Source organism: Calliphora vicina, chromosome 1, assembly GCF_958450345.1.
Source record: "Calliphora vicina chromosome 1, idCalVici1.1, whole genome shotgun sequence".
NCBI classification, from domain to species: Eukaryota; Metazoa; Arthropoda; class Insecta; order Diptera; family Calliphoridae; genus Calliphora; species Calliphora vicina.
The window spans coordinates 51,156,317-51,178,220 of record NC_088780.1 but is presented as its reverse complement, the minus strand read 5'-3'; the positions used below and the strand labels follow the sequence as shown (position 1 = coordinate 51,178,220).

The following is a 21,904-nucleotide window of genomic DNA, read 5'->3' as shown; positions in this document are numbered from 1 at the left end:
TGTTAATGAGAAATCAAATGTGATGTTATTGTTATTGTTCTTTTTCTTCTTCTGCATATTTTGATTCTTGGGATCCTTTGTCTATTTTTAGACACCAAGAATTTTTTAAACACACATCGAACCACAAAAAGTTTTTTGTTTATTTTAAAAAAGTAAAACAACCAACAAAATTTAACGAAACAGATCCGTGACTGTGAAAAAGTTCAACGAAAAAATAAGGAAAAAATTTATTTATTTTGTTGTTGTTGTTATAAAATTTGCTTTTCATTGGTTTATTTTTAAAAAAAGATTTTGAGAAGCAACAACAACAAATATAATTTATATTGAAATGAAAGGTAAAAATCTCTGTGACTAAACAGGCGAAATTCAGACACAGGCATCGTCGTCGCCATCGTCAGGCTAATTTTAGAAACAACAAACAAAAATATTAAGAAATTTTAGAAAACACATAGCTTTTCTTATCCACCATAAGGAATTTTAATAAAATTTAATGTATAATTTTCATTAATTTATAATTTTCCACTTGTTTTGTAAAGGCTTTTTTTAAATAATTCCTTTTTTCATATTTTTTTCTTGCAGGAGTTGTTGAGAATTATGTTATAAGTTGGCAAAGCGTAAATATTTCAACACATTCAAGCTAAAAATTACAAAAAGTTTGAAAAATATTGCAACACCCAAATTCCAAGGATTACAAATCAACCATAAATAAATACTTTAAAAGTTTTGAGTTGTTTATTATAACAAACAACTAAAACGGCTTCCAAATGAAGATGGCTTCACAGAGATTTTGTTTACGATGGAACAACCATCAGAGTAATCTACTCTCGGTCTTTGATCAGCTACTACATGCCGAAACTTTCACCGATGTCACATTGGCCGTAGATGGTCAATATCTAAAAGCACACAAAGTAAGTTGAAATACATAAAATTACTATAAAAAATATATAATTAACAAACGATTTCTTTGATTTTCTTTATAAATTAGATGGTACTTTCCGCCTGCAGTCCCTACTTTAATGCTTTATTCCTCAATCATCCCGAAAAGCATCCCATTGTTATATTAAAAGATGTACCCTATGCCGATATGAAATCCCTGTTGGATTTCATGTATCGCGGTGAAGTTTCGGTCGATCAAGAACGTCTTACCGCCTTCTTAAGAGTGGCCGAAAGCTTACGCATTAAAGGTTTGACAGAGGTTAATGATGATAAGCCCTCAAATTCAGAACCCACACCCCAACCACCACAATTGCAGCGCATACAACCGTATACGGTGCAACAGCAACAGCGTCATAAATCCCATCAATCGTCCTCAATGAATAGCAGTAATAGTAATAATGCGCAAAATTCTGCATCACAACAGCAACAACATCAACAGCAGCAACAGCAATTGCAGCAACAACAGCAGCAATCTTTGCTTAGCTCTGCCTTGGCACAAATGCCCAAAAGAAAACGTGGCAGGCCACGTAAATTATCGGGCAGTGATGATGGCGATTATGATGAATTCGATGGTGAGATGGGCGATGGTAAAATGTGCAATGATTCTTACTCCGGCAACGATGATGGCTCCGATGACAATCAAAGAGATTCTGGCAATAATGATGACATGAATGTAAGTGGATGGATATTTTTATGAAATAATTATTAAATTTTTCCCTTTAAGTTTTCTCTTTTTATACAAATTTATACTCTAACTTTAATTTTTTTTTTATTTTCACAGGAAAGTCGCGACTCTGTATCACCCTCCAAGAAATCTAAACAACAACTTAAGGACATCAGAAATCAACAGCAACAAGACGACAACAGCACTTCCGGTAAGTCCATTTTATTTCATTCTATTTGCCTTCATTTTTAAATTACAATCACATCATAAACTTTGCAATCAAAACGATTAAAAATCAAACATAAACTGAAACTCGTAAAATATATTTAAATTTTTAATCCACCTGCATTTTAAACTAAATTGAAAAAACATGCCAAAAAGAAAACTTAAGTGAAATTCAGGTTTTTAAATCATTTATCAAACATCATTCATTCTTCATCATTTAAATTGCACCCTTAAAAAAACTAACATATTTACCACAAGTTAAGCCTAGAAATTCAACACAATTTCTAGTTATTTAAAACAAAGTAACAAAACGCGTCCAAATGTGTATCGGAAAAGCTAATAAAAAGGGATTTTACGTTGAAATTTTAAGTAAAAGTGAGTGTTTAGTGATTTTCGAATACGGTATGAAAAATTTTAATAAAGAGAAATGCATAATAAATCAAAAACATACGTTTAACGTCGGCAGGTGAGTTTTGTTAAAGGGATTTTTTTTTGGAAACGTATGATGCCATTTAAAAATTGCAAAGAATAACGAAAATAGAAAGCTTCCTTTTATTTCAAATTAACATTTCAAATTTTAATTATTACAAAAAAATAAAAAATAAAAAAAAAATTTAAATCGGTATGAGCTTTTAGGGATTTATGGCCGACGTGTAAATCGTTTAAAACGTTAAAAATTTAAACAAAAATAATGAAAAATAATAATAAAAAAACTACCATTTCGAAAATCTTTAAACCAAAATTTCGTTTTTTCTTAAAAAACAAGAAAATTACCAAAAAAAATAAACAAAATTTAAACAAAATAAAACAAAAACTCTTAACATTTTAAGTAATTTAATAAATTAAGACATAACAAAACAAATGGCTTGAAATCCCTATAGCTTTTCCGATCCAAATTTAGACACAATTTCTAATAATTATAAGAAAGAAAAAAAAAAGAAACCAAACGAAATAAAATCAAATTAACCCAACAACTTTCTTTTTTCGTCGTTTGTATTGTAATTTTTAATAAAAAAAAAAACAAAAGCATTATACATTATTTCACAAAAACAAAACCCTTTACACATTTTAAATATTCAACACTTTAATTAAATTAAATGATAATTTATTGTAGATGGCAACGATAGTGACAATGACGATCAAATGGACACCTCGTATATGGAGCCACAATTGATGCTGGATGAATATGATGAACCTGTTGAATTTAAATTTGATCCAAATGCCTCGAATTCCCCCTCACAACAAGATAACATGAGTCAACAAGCCAGACAACAAGCCTTTCTGTTAGCTGCCCAACAAAAACATCAACAACAGTTGGTGGAGGCGGCCGCTGCAGCAGCGGCTGCTGGAGGCATGAAAATGTCAGCTATTGTGGGTACTGGTCCTATGCCGGGTACTGTAACATTGTTGAATTCAATGGTCAGTATACCGAAATTGGCACCGATTGTTAAGCAAAATAAGCCAAAGATAAATAAGCGCGTCAAATTGAAGCAAAATGGTGCAGTTCCCGACACCAAGGTATGTCTTAAAGTTAACATGGTTGTGGTAAAGAAATATGATGGGATCATACATAAATAATATGTTGCAATCTAGGAAATGTTCCAATTTGTTTAATATTTTTTTCTTTATAATCGAATTAGCCAGACGGATTTCAATCAGTTTTTGGTATTCAAGATAATGTTTTTAAGTTTTCACACCAACTTCACAAATTATAAAGATATGAATATGGCAATAGAAAACAAACAAAAGAAAAGGTCAAAATGGTTGTGGTTTGGAAAGAGGGACAAATATATATATATATCACACTCGTTGCCTATTGAAATTGTATTTTTTCTTTCGCTCCACAACCATTGAAAAGTGTTTGTATAACTTCAAAATAACCCTACGGTTCAATATTACTTTTTTAACAACTGTCATTTGTTGCATATCTGTAATAATCTGTGACCAACATATTAAAAACATTGTTTAACCAAATTTTTTAAGTTGCCAAAAGTATTATTCCAAAAATATGTTGACAACAGATGTATCAAATCAAAGGTTCGAAATAATTAATTCTTAATTAAATTTTCAAAATCAAAATCAATTTTATTTCTTAACCATTTCGTTAATGAATTCATTACGACTTACCCCCGTTAACACGAAGTCTGGTTATGCCTTAACTAATAGTTATACTGTCGGTTAAAATACTATTTGTATGAAAACTGTCAGTATAACTATTAGTTAAAACATAACCAGACTTCGTGTTACTGGGGGTTAATTCATAGGCTTAATTTCTAAGTACTTCAAACCTATTGAATTCATTTTTGTATTGAGTGATTCCATTTTTCCTCAATTCAAATCAATAGGGTAGACAATTTTTCACAATTAATTTTGTAAATGATTCAAAACAAATTGAATGAAGAATAAAACAATTTCAATTGATTTTATATTTGATGTGAATTAACAAAAGTTTTATAATTCAAAGGTTGAATAAATTCTGATTCTTAATTCACAATGGAATTAATTCAACCATGAATTGATTATATTTAAATAAAATCTTTTGAATGAAGCTAAAGAACATTTTTAACCCAAAAAATTGTTTTTTAAAAATCTTAAAGATCCCATATTTTTCTTTAAAACTTCTTTTTTAACATGTTTCCCTTAGAGAAAACTTAATTTAATCCAAACTTATTCAACCTTTCAGCCCTTCCATGCCACCGACTATATGGACATCATATCTGGAAACTTTATGCACTCTGCCAATGCTGCCGCTCATGCTGCTAAACTAAAATCGGCCCTCAGTGCCAGCACCGGCAGTCTGAATATAAACTCACCGCCACCGAAAACCAAGCTAAACACCTCCTGCAACTCGGTGGTGGAGGGTGAGGGCGAGGGCTCAGTACGCGACTACTGTACCAAAGAGGGTGAACATACGTATCGCTGCAAAGTGTGCTCTCGTGTCTACACACACATCAGCAATTTCTGCCGTCACTATGTCACCTCCCACAAGCGCAATGTTAAAGTTTATCCCTGTCCCTTCTGTTTCAAAGAATTCACCAGAAAAGACAACATGACCGCCCACGTTAAAATCATACATAAGATTGAGAATCCATCTACGGCCCTGGCGGTAGTAGCCTCAGGGGGTACGGTAGCTCTGCCGCCGATTTCAGCGTCGGGTTCACAAAACGTTAGTGCAGCTTCAACACCCACACCACCCGATTTAAGCAATCAGCTGTCGAATCAATCGGGTGGCATGGCTGGCATAACATTGAATACATCCACACCGGTGGGGTCCTCAGCGTCGTCGGTTAGCTCAACGCCGGGTACATTAACAGTAGCAACGCCCACCACCACCGCCACAGCGGTGGCGCAATGAAAGCTACCTCCTGCCATTATGGGAGATGGTGGCTTTTTAGTGTAGTGTAGCTATAGCAGCAGCAGCAGCAGTTCATTGCTAAATATCTATAAATATTAAAATAAGCAAAGGTTTTGGCTTTAAAAATAGTAAAACCCTTATTTTTATAAAACTAGACAAAACAACAAACAAACAAATGAATATAAAGTTAAACAAACTGAAAAATAAAACACTTTGTTAAAAGGGAAGTTTTGTAAATTAGTAAAGTTTTATAACTGTTATATACATATGTTTTATATAAGTTATATAAACAAAAATGGCTTCCAAAATATTCCAAAATCATTTTTTATTAAATATATACATACATATTTATAATTTATAAAACATCAACAACAACAACAAAAAACTCTCTTTTTATCTATATTAAATCAAACTAACTAACTACATAATTAATTTCCATTAAACTTAATTAATATTTGTATTTGTTTAATTACTTTTTATTTTTATTTAATTTTTATTTAACAAAGTTTTCAACTACAACCCGGTTTAAAGTGATCTTTAAAAAAGAAACTTTGAAAAAAAAAAGTTAAAGAAAAATGTTTTAAAAATTCAATTTTTTCTTTATGTTTTGTTAATGATTTTTTTTTTAATTTTATTTTTTGTTATACATTTTTTTAGTTTCATTTTGTTATAAACTTTTCTCACAATTTTCTGTTTTATTTTTCACTATTTTTTTTTATTTTTTTTTCAATTTTCAAAAATTGTAACAGTTTAGATTTTAATTTGAAAAACTGCGTTTTATTTAACAAAAAAATAAAATATGTTTTCTTTCACTAAAGTTAAAAGTTTTGTTAACTAAAAGATTGTGTGCAATTATAATTTTTCTTTTTTTATTAAAAAACCATTAGTTTTTAATTTAATTTTAAATCAAGCACCTTTTTATTTTAATATAAAATAATATTTATAACAAAAAAAAACAAAATATTCGTAAAATTATTTCTAATTGGAAATTTTTCATACATTTTTCTAAACAACACTTTGGCCTTACATTTAAATATTCACCATTGTGTGCCTTGCAACTATACATACATTAATAAATTAATAAAGTTTTTTTTTTTGTTTGTAACTATAAAAAAACTTTATTAAACTTTTACTTTACAAATTAGTTAAATTTTTTCACTTTATTATCATATTATATTTAAGCTTAAACAAATGAAAAAAAAACTCTTTTATATTTAAACAAAAACAAAAAATTAGTTAAAATCATAAAACAAAAACACAAAAAATATAAATCTACCTTGTTGCCTTCAAATGAAGCTAGTTCTTATAATAATTAAACAACATTGAAAACTAAAACTAATTTTCTGTAAATTAATTGAATTGCTGGTTATTTTTTTCACATTTGAAATGTCGTCTATTTATTATTTAAAACAAACAAACTTTCAAACTTTTCTCATTAATCTTTTTTTTATTACTATTCTTATGTAATATAAAAAATAATTTGTTTTTTTTTAATTAATTAATATTTATATAATTTTTTTAAAAAAATATATAAATCGGAGGCTTAATTTATCGCCAAAGAACTTTTTAAATTATCAATAATTAATAAACAAACAAAAAAAAAAAAAAACATTAAAAAATGAAATGCAAAAAAAAACTAAATATATTTTTTAGAGAAATAAAAAAATAACCCAACCCCCCAGCAATATGGTTAATGTTTTATTATTATCATTATAGTAATGTTAATTATTATTTTTTTTATTATTAATTATTATAATTATTAATTATTTTTTTTGTATAATTTTAAATTAATTTTATGTACAGCATTAAACAAATATAAATACATACATATAATATAATAATTTAAATAAATCAATTAATTATTAAATACAAAAGAATTCAACACACACACACACAAATTACAACAACAAAAATATAGCTTTGTTTTTTATTTCTTTTATAAAAAAAAAATTACAAAAAATAACCCTTACTCCCTTTATCTAACTCCCTCCCCCACCTTGAATCTTGTAGCAATCAATTGTAGTCCTTTTTAAAGAAATGAATAAATTTTATGTGAATTATTAGATCTCTAACTTGAAAAAATCTTAATTTTCTTAATCTGTGGGTTGGGATCTCTAAACTATATTGTGGTTATGACAGTTTTACTGTAGTCTATAGTTTATTTCTGAAAATAAACGTCCCTTGAATATAGCAGGCGCAGTTGACAACATTTAGCTTTAATCCAGCAGTCATTGGAACCGCTGTAATTGATTCTGGTGCAGTAAATGTCAAACTATTGGAAATTTAATTGGTATTAAACTTGAATTTCAGCGCCTTTTCAAGTTCTTTTCATGTTATAAAATCTTTGAACATATTTTAAAATTTTTCTTTTTTGTCAAACAAATAAGTAATACATCACAAATTATACAGATATGAATCAACTGGTTTCAATAGAAAAATAAAATGTTAAAATGGTTGTGGTTTCAAAAGAGGGACAAATGTATTTCACACTCGTTGCCTATTGAAAATTGTATATTTTCCCTCGCTTTGCAAATCACAACCATTGAAAACTTTTTTGACAACTATCATTTGTTGCACATCTGTTATAATCTGTGTAAAAAAATAAAAAGTAATTAAAATCAAACTACTAAAATCTGCACAGCTACACAAACAACAAATAAATACGAAGTCTTCTATCAAATAAAAAAAAAAAAAAAACAGTGAGTAAAATGGTAAATAGCTACATCAAATGAATAACAAATTGTTTCGTCATCACACAGAACCTATCTTAAATTAAGATAAAATTTGTTTACATAAGTTATTTTACATTCTTTATTACGAGTAAGTAATTATTAAACTGTACTTTTGCTTATTATAACTTAAAACCTTTTAATTTATCTTTAAATTTAAAATTATTCAAAATAATAACAGTTTAAAGCTTGAATTCAATTACTTGTTCGACTTAAATTATACATTAATTAAAGGATTGAATTAAACTGTATTTCAAAGCTTGAATTCCATTATTATTCCTAATTGAATTTCATTGTAATTCATGAATTCAAGTTTCCTTTCCACTTGAGAATACTGTTTGAAATAAAGTGTGACAACCCTTGAAATTTGAATGTATGACTGGAATTTAATTTGTTTTACACTTGAATTCCAGTTAATAATCGTGTATTAAGGAAGATACAAGATTAACTCTAAAATTGTTTGTAGTTGAACTTATTATTGCTGTAACGGATACACATTCAAATTTAAGATTAAGACGAGATTTAACCACATTGAATGCATTTTTACAATCAGTTACAATTTTAATGCGGGACGAATTACCGAATGGAAGCCAACAAATTTCTTTAAGAAACGTTTGAACAATGTTGAACGTTAAACATTTATAAATGTTACAATTTACTCCCAATCTCAAATAAGAAAATTACGCTCATTTTTACTTGATCACGAATGCAGCAATTCAGCCTCAGGAAGACTACTCCTCATTTTAATTCGTAAATTACCGAATTAAGTTGCGTTGTCAGTTGCCTAAATGGTATTACAGATGGCAACTGGCAGCATCATTTTCTGTTGCCAAATGGCAACAAGAAATTTGTGGTTGCCCTCTGGCAACGCAACTGAATTTCGGTTGCCATCCATAATCGACACATAAAATATTAAAATTTTTAGTAGGAGGGCATCTGTTACTATGCATTTTAACCCCTGATTTGAAAATAAAACAGTTTTTAAAAGGTTTATAAAACAAATTTTTAGAGTCCGACCGAATATTCAGTTTCGAATAGCAGTATTCTATCGAATTTATAAAGGAAAAACTAAGATATGGAATTTTGAAGTAGAAACATGATTTGAATATAATTAATTGAACACAAAAACGTATTTTTATTGTAAAATGTCTAAGCATCGCGTAAAAACTTTTCCCTCAAAAAAAAATGTGATGTAGGGAAGAGATCAAATTTAAACTGGAATTAATTCCGTATTTTTCTTCTTCAGAAAAAGTAAAACGAAAATTTCTTTCGGAATGAAACCACTTTCAGTTTTCAAAGTGGAATTGATATTTCATTGTAATTATTTGTTTTCTAAAATTTTTAATTAGTTTCTTCACATTTGCTTTAGTATAAAAAACGCTGTTCAAATTAAAATCAGAAATACAGAATTATTAAATATTTTTGGAATTAATAAATTACACGGAATATGAAGAACCTAAAATTAAATCGATCGGAATTGTAACTACGGAATTGAAACCATTCCGAACAAAATGGGTGAAAGGCCTGATAGAAACCAATCAGAAAGGCTGCTGAGAAGACTATCAATCTCTTTTATTTGGATTCAAACGAAAACCTTTACGAATTACAATGCGTAATTCGTTAATAATCTGTGAATTTAAACAAACTATAAAGCATAGGCATGAACTGGAGGCGAAGATGAGAGTATGCTACATTAAATTGACAACTGTTGTCAATCGGTTCTTGTTTGAGAATAATCAATAATTAAAATATTTAATGATTTAGGGAGCAATTATAATAAGACGTAGACCTCGGATAAGCCATCTAATAAAGAAGAGTTTCATGAGCGTTAAAGTGTTTTCCGGAAGTGACCCTTATATGGGAGCTATGACTATAGACCGATCGTTGATTAAAGTTCTATTGTAAGTGTGGATAAAAGTCAGACAAAACCTAACTTGTACTTTACAAACGGAGTCAATTTAGGAATAATGCGTTAATAGAATTCATGGACCGATGGACCAACACCATATTGAAATCATGAAAAATTTTAAACCACACATCCCTTTCGTAGCACAACACGAAATTTTCCCAAATTATCTTCTATATTGCAACATGTAGAATCTACATTGTAGATCATAAATACGTGAGTATTAATGTTTTATGGATGTGAATTGATTGTTCCGGCCTGATCAGTTTATTCACATTCCTCATTGATCTTACAATTAAGACTATAATTAGGTTATATGGATTCAGTTTATATAAAGAATTCTGAGTGAATTTCCTTTTTGGATTGCAAAAGTCTAGAGATTGTATTATGAAAACGTGATTGATTTCCTATTTCAGCAGAATCATTTTATTTAAATTTGTTTTATTTTTCTTCCTTTTTAGTACATCTTATAACCAGTACTCCGGAATTATCACAGAGATTATTTGGTGTTAACAAAAACAACTTTAACAATACCACTGCAATACCAATTACCACAACAACTGCTTCCACAAACAACAGCAACAGTACATTGATTTCGCTACAAGCTCAAACACAGAACACTACCGCAACTAAAATCGCATCTATAGAATTCAATGAAGCCTTGACAGCACATTTGCCCACCGTATTAGGTTTGAAAATTAAAAGCAATTTGCAAAATGCCACACAGACTGCTGGACAGCAACAACAACAGCAGCAGCAACAACTGCAACAACAACAGCATGCTCAGCAACAACAGCAGCAGCAACAAATATCAACAGTGCCAATTTCCACAAATCCTAACTCTCTATTGAAACAACAACTACGGGCTGGTCTTAAAGAGTTAATCGATGTAACCATCACAAATGCCACCACCACCAATACATTGAGCCAACAAACCGCCCCTAGCTCTACAAATGCCAATCACTTGGAAACCCAAGAGGCCTGCTCCGCCTTACAATCACTGGCCAATGTAGCCGAACGCCAGGCTCAAAATAATATACAACCGCCCTCAGCCAATAATTTACATCATCAATTCCTCTTGCACATGGCCGCCAATCCCATACTCAAGTCCAGCGGTGAATTCTTTCACCAACAAAACGCTTTGTTAATGAGAGAAGAAGAACATAATTTGGATTTGTTAATGGACCAGAGTGACAAATCCGATCCGGAGATGTTGACACTGGCCGATGAAAATGCCGGCTTAGACTACAGCACTGGCAATGAGACGGGCGGTGGCAATCAAACCGGCTGCAATGAACAGCTTGAGAGTTCGGCCAATTCGGGAAATAATAACAATACCGGTGGATCCAACAATACAACACCACGTGCTAAAAATTCCTCGAACAAACCCGTACAGCGCAGGCGCATACGGCGTAAGGCTCAGTCCTCTTTGGATGATCAGGCTGAACAATTGACTGAAATGTCCGTTAGAGGTTTAGATCTCTTCCGTTATGCCAGTATTAATGAGGGCGTCTATCAGTGTACCGAATGTGCCAAGGAAAATATGCAAAAAACCTTTAAGAACAAATACAGCTTTCAGCGACATGCCTTCCTCTACCACGAGGGCAAACATCGCAAAGTCTTCCCCTGCCCCCTGTGTGGCAAGGAGTTCTCGCGACCCGACAAAATGAAAAATCACATGAAAATGACTCATGAATCGTTTGTGGCCAAGGAAATACAAAACTTTAATCCCTTAAATTACTTAATAACTGCTGCCGGAGAAATACAAGCTTCCTTTAACGCACCCAACAACAATACACAAACTCAAAGCAATGTGGTGAATACACCACAACCATTATTAAATCAACTACAAGCCAATAATCCCGCTTTAAGTATAATGATCAATAATAATGATAACAATGAAGAGGGTCTAAATTTAACACAACAACAACAAAAGCAGCAGCAGCAACAAGAAAATCTTAATGATTTTAATTTACACAAACCGTTGAAATTTCCCACTGATATTGAAATAAAAAATGAAATTGTAATCTCACCATCACCCTCACCACCACCAACAACATCATCGGCGAATACTGCAAATTTTAGCAGTACCACCATCTCCACACCCATTTCCTTAGCTGAGACTCTTTCATTGCTCAAAACTTCTGTACAAACAACAACAACCACAGCACAATTAAACGCCCAGAGATTAGAAGAGGTGAAATAAGGAGAGTAGTCATTCACTTATATATAATTGAATACATAAATGTGCAACGCAATTGCTGGGCAGGTGTTTCCCTTTTTTTATCCACTTGCCTGGGCAATTGTGGGCACAGCACAAAAACACAAAAGACTTGGTAATTTTTTAATTATTTATTTAATTAAAGCAATTAAAAACTTCACAAAACTGAAAATATTGCACAATTTTTACTTAAGTTAATTTTATTTAATTTAATAATATACTTACATATTTACTAACTTTTATAATTTTTAAATAATTTAACTTCAAAACACACTGTGCTAAATAGTGGATCTCTGGTAAACAGCGAACAGTATTCAATGTGAATTCAATGGCTCTAACAGGTTTTCCAATATAACTGATTCAAATCAAAATACCATTTTACCCGACTTATGGATAATGTTTTCAATTCTCAAGCACAGTGTTATTATTAATCTAATTTAGTTTAAAATTTCAACTCCGTCCAATAACCTAATTTATATTTAAGTTTATTTTAAATATTTTTTTATTAATTAAGCTTTACAACATAATTTCTTTCATTTAATTAGTTTGGGTCACCTTTTTGTTTTTGTTTTTCTTTTGATTTTAAGTTTTCTTTAATAACAAAAGCCAGTACAGTATTTCTCAAATAAAATATACATAGTTTATTACGAATAACAATAATTTCTAGGAAAGGCTTCCATTTATAAAAATTAGATTTCACCAAAAGTTGATGGAAATTATTGTACCTTAAGTCATAAATAAATTTTAACTCAGAGCTTCGTTTTACGTAATTTAATTTGAGCTTAATTCACTAAAATCTTAATTCAAAATTAAAAATAGCTATAATTCATTTCCTAAAGAAATTCACAGAAACAAATTCTTTAAATTTATTCATAGACTTTTATTTGCCAAGAATTCATTCATTGTTGAATCAATAATTCATAACAGGATTCAAGGTTTGACTTTCAAATGCGGAATTTTTTCAAATTTCTAAAGAAACAAAAGAACAATTTCGGTTACTCTGTTCTGAAGTGAAGCGTATCCCAGAGAGGGCGTTCTGCATCGGTCGAAACAAATAGTAGTCGGACGGGGCAAGGTCTGGACTAAAAGGCGGGTGAGGAAAAACTTTCCAATCACTTCTTTCTAAATAGTTTTTAACAGGTATTGCAACATGTGGCCTAGTGTTGTCATGATGTAACATTACGGTTTTATGTCTGGCCGCATATTCTGGGCGTTTTCCGGCAAATTCTTGCTTCAATCGAAACAGTTTGGCTCATAATAGGGCTCTTTGGCCCCCACCAAATACAGAGCATTACCTTAACGCCATGGATATTTGGCTTTGGTGTCGATTCGTTTGGTTGACCGGGTTCAGTGCAAAAATTATTTTCTTTTATAGCGTTCCAGCAGCAGCATTTCAGACATACAAAATCATCTCTCAAGGTCTCTCAACTTCAATTCGTATGGTACCCAATTTCTCTGCTTTTGAGTTTGACAACAATCTTCATGGAGTAATGCCTCCAATTCTTGGTCTTCAAACCTTTTTTGACTGCCCTGTTCGATTTTTGTCTTCCATGTCAAAATCACCACTTCGGTGAGCAATCGGTGTACTTCAGCGGCACTTTTGTTGGCAAAAAATACTTCAATAACTAAGTGGGATTAAAAGATATGTACCCTTCAAAATGACATAAAAGTTATTAAAAACAAAAACCCCGTTCAAAAGATACGCCATCTGTAAATCCCACATAGTCATACACCCGATATATTCGTTAAAATTTTTATCTTCATCAGCGAGGTCAAAGGTCGAGTATTTGATAATCTAGAGAATTGTTTTCAAACATTTGAAACTGTAAACAAATATTCAAAATAAATAAACTTTCCTCTGAATTAAATTCAAATTAAAACCCAAAAAATAAGAAGGTAATGCTCTAATTTTTTTAAAACATCAACCTATTTATTGTTGCTTTGTAAATTCAACACATTTATGAGAGAGATGTAAAAAAAACTAAAATTTCAAAACTTATTTCAATAATTTGTTATAGTTTTATCAAAGTCAGCTTCAAAATTTCAATACAAGAGAGCCTTTAATTGTGGTGCACAATTTTAAAATCTTCCTTATAAATATTTTTTATTAGAATTTTGTTACTGGTTTAACTAAATTCTTTCATTTATTTATTTTTTTGTGAAAATATCAACAAACATTTTGTTTAATTTCTGTCCCAATTTGTTTTTAAGGGCCTCAAACAAAAGTAACATTTACAAACAAAACTCGTGTTGAAAACTTTTAACAAAAACTCATAGTTTTCAAATGTTTTAAAAGTTTTTAAATAAGGCCCTAATTATTTCTTTAACTTTTTTGTTTAACAAGACTTTTTTTTAATATTTTTTGTTTATTTAAAATAAAACAATTTAACTATAATTTTCCATTTAGCAAATGCTACTTAAATTCATTAAAAATGATTAAAATTATGAATTATTTAATAAATTCTTTATTTTTTTTTTTTTGTAGTTGATATTGAAGTTTTCATTTAACTTGTTTTTAAAACTGTTACAATTTTGTGTATTTTAGTTTATTATTCTTATTATTATTATTTTATTTTTCAATTTAATTTGTGATTTTATTTTTTAAAAATGTATTATTTTTACAACTTAAAACTTGCTGTAAATAAACAAATACTCAAAATGTATTTAATTTATAAAACAACATTAAACATTATTAAAACATATTAAAAATGTGTGCAATTGAAACAACCACAAAAAAAAACAAAAAACTTTTATAATAAAAGTAAATAACTATAACTATAAATTTACAATTACTTTTAAAACAAAAACATTAATTAATATTAAATTTTTACAAGACTTTTTTGTTTTAAATAATATAGTAAATTTTATTTAAAAAAAACTCCAGTTAAAAAACTAAAATCAATTAAAACAACAAAATACGCTAAGGACTTCCAGTGTATGTAATTATTAGTTTTTTTTTATACATAAATACATATTTTTAAAAAAAAAATACCAACTCAAGCACAAGCAATATTGAAAACAAAATCATGAAAATTTTAAAGCAATAATTTAAGATATTTATTATTACTAAGTTTTTTTTTTAAAAAATTTAAGAAATCTATTTAATTTTTAATTAAATAAACAACTACTTAATGCAATTATACGCTCAACTATATTATTTACACAAATAAAAAATTCTATTAATTCATAATTTTTTTTAAACATATGTAACTATACGAAACATTTAATAAAAAAAATTATATACATACATATAAAATAAAAATATTAGCAAAATTGTTTTTTTAATCAACTAAACAATAGAAAGAATGTTCCCCTTGTTCCACCATTTCAAATTGTTAAATACATATGGGCAATTCCATATCATCGTACGTGACATTTGTACGCCTATAGAGTGGAATAGATGGAACCATCAATGGCTCCATTTCGTCGTTGAAAGTTCTTCCCTGGGGAAAATACAGCTGCCGTTGAGTTCACAATATTTGGGCGTGTGACACTCAGTTCGTTGAGGAGCGGAGATTCAATTTTAATGGGAAAGTTTATTACCTCGCAATAATGTTAAAACCCACTCTTAAGCGGACTAACACTACTTACTCGCTTCTGGTTAGATTCATATTCAGCCCAATTATGAATAAAAATTCCCCGGGAGTTTTTCCCATTTCTCATTTATCCTATTCAAATTCAATGGGAAAAAACTCCCGGGGAACAAACTCTCGCGGAATTTTTTATTCATAATTGGGATGATTATATTTTGGTCTTCTGGTTATGACATTCTGCTTCTTCCGCAACGATTTAAAAATACTCGTAATAATTAATGTTTTAGGAAAACTCGGAGTTTCATTGATTTGTGTAATATTTATTGCATTTTTAGCTTGTTCATATGACCGAATATTCGGTTTCGGATTAGGCTTTGCCTAATACAGTAATTTAGCGCCTGCAATCGGTAATCGGGCGAAAATATCTATATATATTTTATACGAGCCTAAACAACTGCATCGATTTCCTTGGGTCGTCCCACATCAAATACCAAGTAAATAGTAAATATATGGAGCAGAAACATGGTCAAGAATTATAATTAAATTATTTCGGAAATTAATAAAACATTTGAAAGGTTTCGTTTTTCGGATTAGGCTGAACAATATTTTTGTGCGAATATTTGGTTTAGTTTAACAAGGTTTGCATTGACAACCAGCCAGATGGATAGATTGAAGGACATAGAATAAACGCATAGAACGGAAAGAGAGAGTAAAATATTACTCTCATTTCACACATACGGGTGATACAAAAACAAAATACATGCAATACATTCTCATGAATTAGGTTTCTGACAACATACTTAGGTTTTTGGCTCTTAGTTGTTGTCTATGTTGAAGGACATCCTAAAAATACATTATTCCTGAGCGATACAAATAGTATAAATTATGTTTTAAAATTTAATATAGGTTGAAAAATAGCTGCGGGACATTTGTCACCCCACCCAACAAAAGAAATGTTTCATTCAAAAAAATGGTTCAAATCTAATCCAACTTGAATGGAAATATATCTTTATTTAAATTATTTTTAATACTTCCTAAAACTAATTCAAAGCCTAGTTGTAATTATAATTGAACTGAATCAATTAATATTAATTAAGCTATTCTTTTATGTAATTGAATTAAAGAAAACTTGAAGGATTAATTGAGGAATTAATTCTATAAGAAACCATTTCTCAAGGGAATTAAGCGAATGGCTATGAGATAAAAATTAAAAAAACATTATTTTAAAATCCATTAAGAATTTCGATCGATTTTGTTATTTAATCACATTTTTGCTGTTGCCTACTGTTATTGGTTTTGTTTAACTATTTTCTCCTAAAAACCCTCGTATTATAAAATTAAACAAATTTTAAGTTTCGTTATTAGGTTTTATTCAATATATATCTAAAATTCTTAAAAACAAAATACCATAGTCTCAAGTTAATTGTTTAAATTAAAACTTATATACATTATTGATTAGTAGTACGTCTATACCAAAAACGAGCACGGAAATCATCAGAACAAGTTAGAAATGCCGGGGAAATTGGAGAATGTGTTATATAACGTACTGGTCCATTGTGGCCCAAAGACATAAGATTCAAACGACGACTATTGCGGGAATTCCAAGAACACAATGAAGTTGTTGCCTCATCGGGAAACAAAACATAATCTTCGGTGTGATTGAAAACAGCCTGGGTATTGTGCTCCTGCTTGCCAGTTGTACCAGCACCAGTATATGTTTGTATAGGGCGACTAGTGCACAGTTCCCACAAATAGACTAATGAATCTTTTCCAGACGAAAGCAGATACTGTCGAATATAGAAAAAATAAAAAAAATATTAATATCAAAATAATTACATGGAAGAAGTATGTGAGCTTACCTTGCCATTGCGTGTAAATTGTACTGAGCAAATTTCCGCGCCACCATGAGCTTCCGTTATAGTATTGACACATCGACCACTAACACCATCCCAAATTTTTATTGATCCATCAATACTACCAGTGGCATACAATTTAGCTGTTGGTGCATATTTAACACAGGTTATGGATCCACTGTGATGTTGTGATGCTATAGCCGACACGAAGCATTGTCCAGTATGAACATCGTACACTCTTAACAGAGAATGCTCAGTACCAATCGCCATATAGTCACCGCTGGGATGAAATCCCAAACATGTTACGGGTTCGCAATCAGTAAATACTTTATGAGCTTTTTTAACAGATGGTTTAGCAATGTCAAATAATTTCACTGTACCATCCCTAGATCCGGACGCTAAAATATGTTCTTTAGGATGAAATTCCAAATATGACACCTCATCGGTATGATCGTACAGTGTGCGAATAACAGGGTGACCTTGCTGCTCACGTCCTGCCTCTATTTCTTCAGGAGCAGACTTAGCCAACATCCGTTCAACATCCAAGATTTTAATACTGGCATCCACACTACCAGTTGCCACAAGGGTGCCGTCATGACTAAACGCGCCAGCACGACAAGATTGCTTATGTGAGGTCACATATGCAGTTTCATAAGATGCCGGTTCTGGTGCCAATGCGGACGCATCTGGTTCAAACTCTAAATCGATACAGGGTAACACATCGTCTTTGGGCGCTGGTTCCTTATCGGTTAATGATTGCATACCAGCTATCATAACATGCAGTAATCTTTCACTGGGTGTGCACTCATCAGCTTTGACAAGCATAGATAATTCCATGGCAAATTTTTCCAAACCATCGTACATCATTTGACTGTGGGAGATGGTAGGTAGTCATTGAAAATGTGCAAAAATATTGATTTAACAATTCTTACCTTATAATAAGCCTGTACAAGATTTCACGATTTTTAACTAAATTTCTGGGATCTAATATTTCTATATCGCGCATTTTAATTATATTCCTTTAATTTATTTTTTACAGTTTTTTCAACAAAACAAATATTTTATAAACAGTCGCTGTTTATCAATGTTTACATTAATGATTCTCAATAGTTGACATTCACATGTCAACTATTGTGAATCATTAATGTAGTTCACAATAAAGAGACTTAAAAAACGCCAAATAAAATAAATTTAAAACTTGTCAGTGTAATTTATTCGACCATTTTTATATGTAATTACGAGTAAATTAATTTAAATCAAATAAAATGTTTGCATTTATAAACAAAATATGTATGGCAAAATTTATTTAACTAAAATGTAGCGTTATTTTTATGTCAACCATAAATAATTGTTGATAGCACTGTTTTCTGAGAGCAAGTGTTAAAGAGAGCATGTAAACAAATGTCATTTCATTAGCGCTTTTATTTTAATTTAGTAAACACGTGTATAAACACTAGTTTCATATTAAATTCCGATATATTTCTTAAATATTAAATAAATTAACATTAAAAATGAAAATTCGTAAAAATCACAGAGTTAACAAGCGTTATCGTTATAATGTTAATAGAAAAACACTTAATAAAACCAGATCCTCAACGGGTAAAATAAAAGAGTAAGTTTAACACGTATAATCAGCAACAAATTTCTAGTTAACAAAATTTTTTCATTTTAGTCCCGTTTTAAAAAAGCTATGGGAGGAAGGCAAAAGGCCAGGAACAAATTTCAAAGAAATGGGCTTATCATCGGATCCCAATAAATCGGTACCCATACCTAATTTTAGAAAAGATCGCCTAAAACTTACTAAACTTGCGAATGGTTTTGTTGAAGAAGATCTCACTGAAGATGATATTAAACCTGTGGCAATAAGAGGTCATGTAGTTAATGAATTGGAAGAAATGGCCAAACAAAAAGCAGACTCACAGTTGAGGTGAGTTAAAATGAAATAAACATAAAAATACAAAAATGTACTTTATTCATTTGTTATGCTTCTTGGTTTTATTTTAGATTGCCTAAAGGAGTTGTTAGCCATCTGACGTACTTTTTAGATAAACACCAACTGAACTATAAGGCCATGGTCACTGATCGCCGTAATCACGATCAATGGACTTGGAAACAATTTCGCATGAAAATTAAACAGTTTATGAGCATACCTGAACAATTCAACAAATATTTGGAAAAGAAAAATCTTCCTTTGGGTGAGCAATTACCCTGGCCTGAGTATGATTCGGACAGTGAGTGGTAGTAATTGTTCAGTAGTTTGTAGGATTTATGTTCAATAAAATTTAGTTTATTAAAAGTATGTAAACAAATAATATATTTTTTAATAATAATTTAATTTTTTCATTTAATGGTAGAAAAAATAATAGAAAGAATAATGCACAGTGTGTATTAGAGATGAGCTATCCCGTGATTTTTGAAGAACGTCATTCTCAGTGAACGTGATTTATAAATCACTGTTCTTTTAAACAATAACATATGTTGAGCAAAATAACAACAATATTAAGAAGAGTGCATTATGTATTATTTTTAAATGTGCCCTTATGTTAACCAAAAACTAATATTTGCTGATTTAAAATCGTCTGTTAATGAAAACAGGAAAATAACAGAATTAAGCAAAGGCAAACAAATTGTAAGAGATCCGATATGTTACTTAACATTTCATTTTATACACGAGGGCCTATATTCAAAACCCCCTATCTTTGATTTTCACGAAAATTGTCCATGGCATAAAAATAAATGGATAAGTTGGAGTTTGCTTAAAAAATTTTCTACTTTTAAAGTGTCATCTATTATTTTACGATAATCTAGCAAAAAAAAAACATTTTTTCTATAACTTTTTGTTTAATATTGTTTATTGTTAATTTTTTTGTATCTTATGTTGTATTATTAGCATTTGACTTAAATAAGTCACGAGAAATACTGACAGATGGCATAAATGAAATCAAAATAATTTAATTTTATTAAAATACAATATCCTCTATCTTATCATTTTCATATATACGCATTAAGGTTATTCATTTCAAAAAAAGGGAAAATTACACTCAAATTTTTTTACACTTTTACACAACAAAAACATGAACAAAATTCCACAAAAAAATACAATTTTTTTTGATTTTTTTTTTGTTGAAAAGACAAACCCACTATCTATCATAAAGTCCCCAATAATGCAAAATTTTTAAAACCTATTATATGTGAGATTCAGTAGTTGCTTTAAACAAATATTGTAGAATACCGAATTTTAATAACTCAAGTAATACGCGAAAAAAAACAGTTTTTTGGCTCTTCTGAAAAGTAGTTTTTTTTAAGATAGAGGGTTTTAAATATAGTCCCTCGATATATTATTTTTGTAGGAATAGCACTAGGTTGTACCTCGGTCTACTCCGAAACAATAAATAGTCTTTAGACCCGGAAAAACGATTTACGACTATAATTGAAATTGATTTACAGGTCACTAAACCCGTCTAAACTTTCCAAATGTACTTTAAATTTCGAAAAAAAAATATTAATTTAATTATAGAGCATTTTGAGCTCATTTTTAGGCGCTCTGCTTTTTATAAGGCCCATACACAACACCATCGTTATTGAGCAAATAAGTGATTGTACAATTAAGCTTGAAGCACACAGTACACCAGCATGCTGGTACGGTTATAATGAATAATGATAAAATTTGTGGTGCACTTATTGTTGCTATTATCCTAAAATGAAAAATGAGCAAAAAAATCGTGTTTGGATGAAGAAATAAATAGAAAACAAAGGGGAACTAGAACATAATAAACTTCTAAAAGAATTGACAATCAGCGCATAAGATGATGATGGTACATTTTCCTTCTCTGGAACATTCCTGATCTTCCAAAAATTGAGTTTATCGTAATACCACAACGAAGACTCAAAAACATCATCTGTTCCTGCAGCAGATTTTTCACTTTTTTGGTCGAAAAACATGTAATTTGTGCGAAATTTGTTCTTTTTACCACATTTTCTCTATTTGTTTCTTGGTCCACCTCTTTTAATTTTTCTACCATTCCGCACTTTTAACTTTCCATAGGCAAGGCATGTTTTCGTTTGAGAAATGCTCCCCAAAATATTTTTTCTTTGGCATTCATATTTAATTTTTTATTTTTTGATGTTTATGCCATGAGGATTTAAATTTTATGAGCTAATTTTACAACACACGATTCAATCATGCAGATACAATCAAAAAAATATCAAAATATTTTTGATAAAGCACCAGCAGCTGCTACAATCACACCACAAGCTCATACACGGTCAATCAGCTCTGGCACAATCACTTGATTGCACAATTATATGGTGTTGTGTATGGGCCCTATTAGTATGTATTGACAAAACAATGGAAACTAATGTTTAATTTTGTTAAATTGTCTGTCCCTTTTTGTGACTCAGTATTTTGTTTGTTGTCATTGTTCTTTATTACTACTTGCATTTGAACCGATTAAAGATGCAATCGTTTCCTTTTAAATATTT

The 21,904-nt window shown here is 30.2% G+C and overlaps 3 protein-coding genes across 6 annotated transcripts in view; 2 read left to right on the top strand and 1 right to left on the bottom strand.

Moving 5' to 3' along the window:
* The window catches only part of ttk (zinc finger and BTB domain-containing protein ttk), a 91,390-nt gene extending 79,223 nt beyond the window's left edge, over positions 1 to 12,167 (top strand). For 3 of the 4 annotated variants that reach the window (XM_065512794.1, XM_065512808.1, XM_065512802.1), the window contains exons 2-5: positions 580 to 908; positions 986 to 1,609; positions 1,718 to 1,811; positions 10,277 to 12,167. In XM_065512794.1, coding sequence (XP_065368866.1) covers positions 765 to 908; positions 986 to 1,609; positions 1,718 to 1,811; positions 10,277 to 12,021 — 2,607 coding nt within the window. In that variant the 5' untranslated portion in view covers positions 580 to 764 and the 3' untranslated portion in view covers positions 12,022 to 12,167. Of the gene's footprint in view, positions 1 to 579; positions 909 to 985; positions 1,610 to 1,717; positions 1,812 to 2,939; positions 3,344 to 4,508; positions 5,541 to 10,276 lie in introns of those variants that run through there. The other variant, XM_065512816.1, reaches the window with a different exon arrangement.
* A 4,748-nt stretch (positions 12,168 to 16,915) lies between these two features.
* Positions 16,916 to 18,495, bottom strand: CstF50 (cleavage stimulation factor subunit 1 Cst50). Its single transcript, XM_065512754.1, has 3 exons — positions 18,355 to 18,495; positions 17,429 to 18,293; positions 16,916 to 17,356 (listed from the first exon to the last, which is right to left on the bottom strand). The coding sequence occupies exons 1-3, from the start codon at positions 18,426 to 18,428 to the stop codon at positions 17,018 to 17,020; spliced, it is 1,278 nt and encodes a 425-aa protein (XP_065368826.1). The 5' UTR covers positions 18,429 to 18,495; the 3' UTR covers positions 16,916 to 17,017.
* A 347-nt stretch (positions 18,496 to 18,842) lies between these two features.
* LOC135949052 (nucleolar protein 16) lies at positions 18,843 to 19,730 on the top strand. The gene is made up of 3 exons (XM_065498510.1): positions 18,843 to 19,034; positions 19,095 to 19,349; positions 19,427 to 19,730. Exons 1-3 carry the CDS (start codon positions 18,934 to 18,936, stop codon positions 19,662 to 19,664), a joined length of 594 nt encoding a protein of 197 aa, XP_065354582.1. The 5' UTR covers positions 18,843 to 18,933; the 3' UTR covers positions 19,665 to 19,730.
* The last annotated feature ends 2,174 nt before the right edge of the window (positions 19,731 to 21,904 follow it).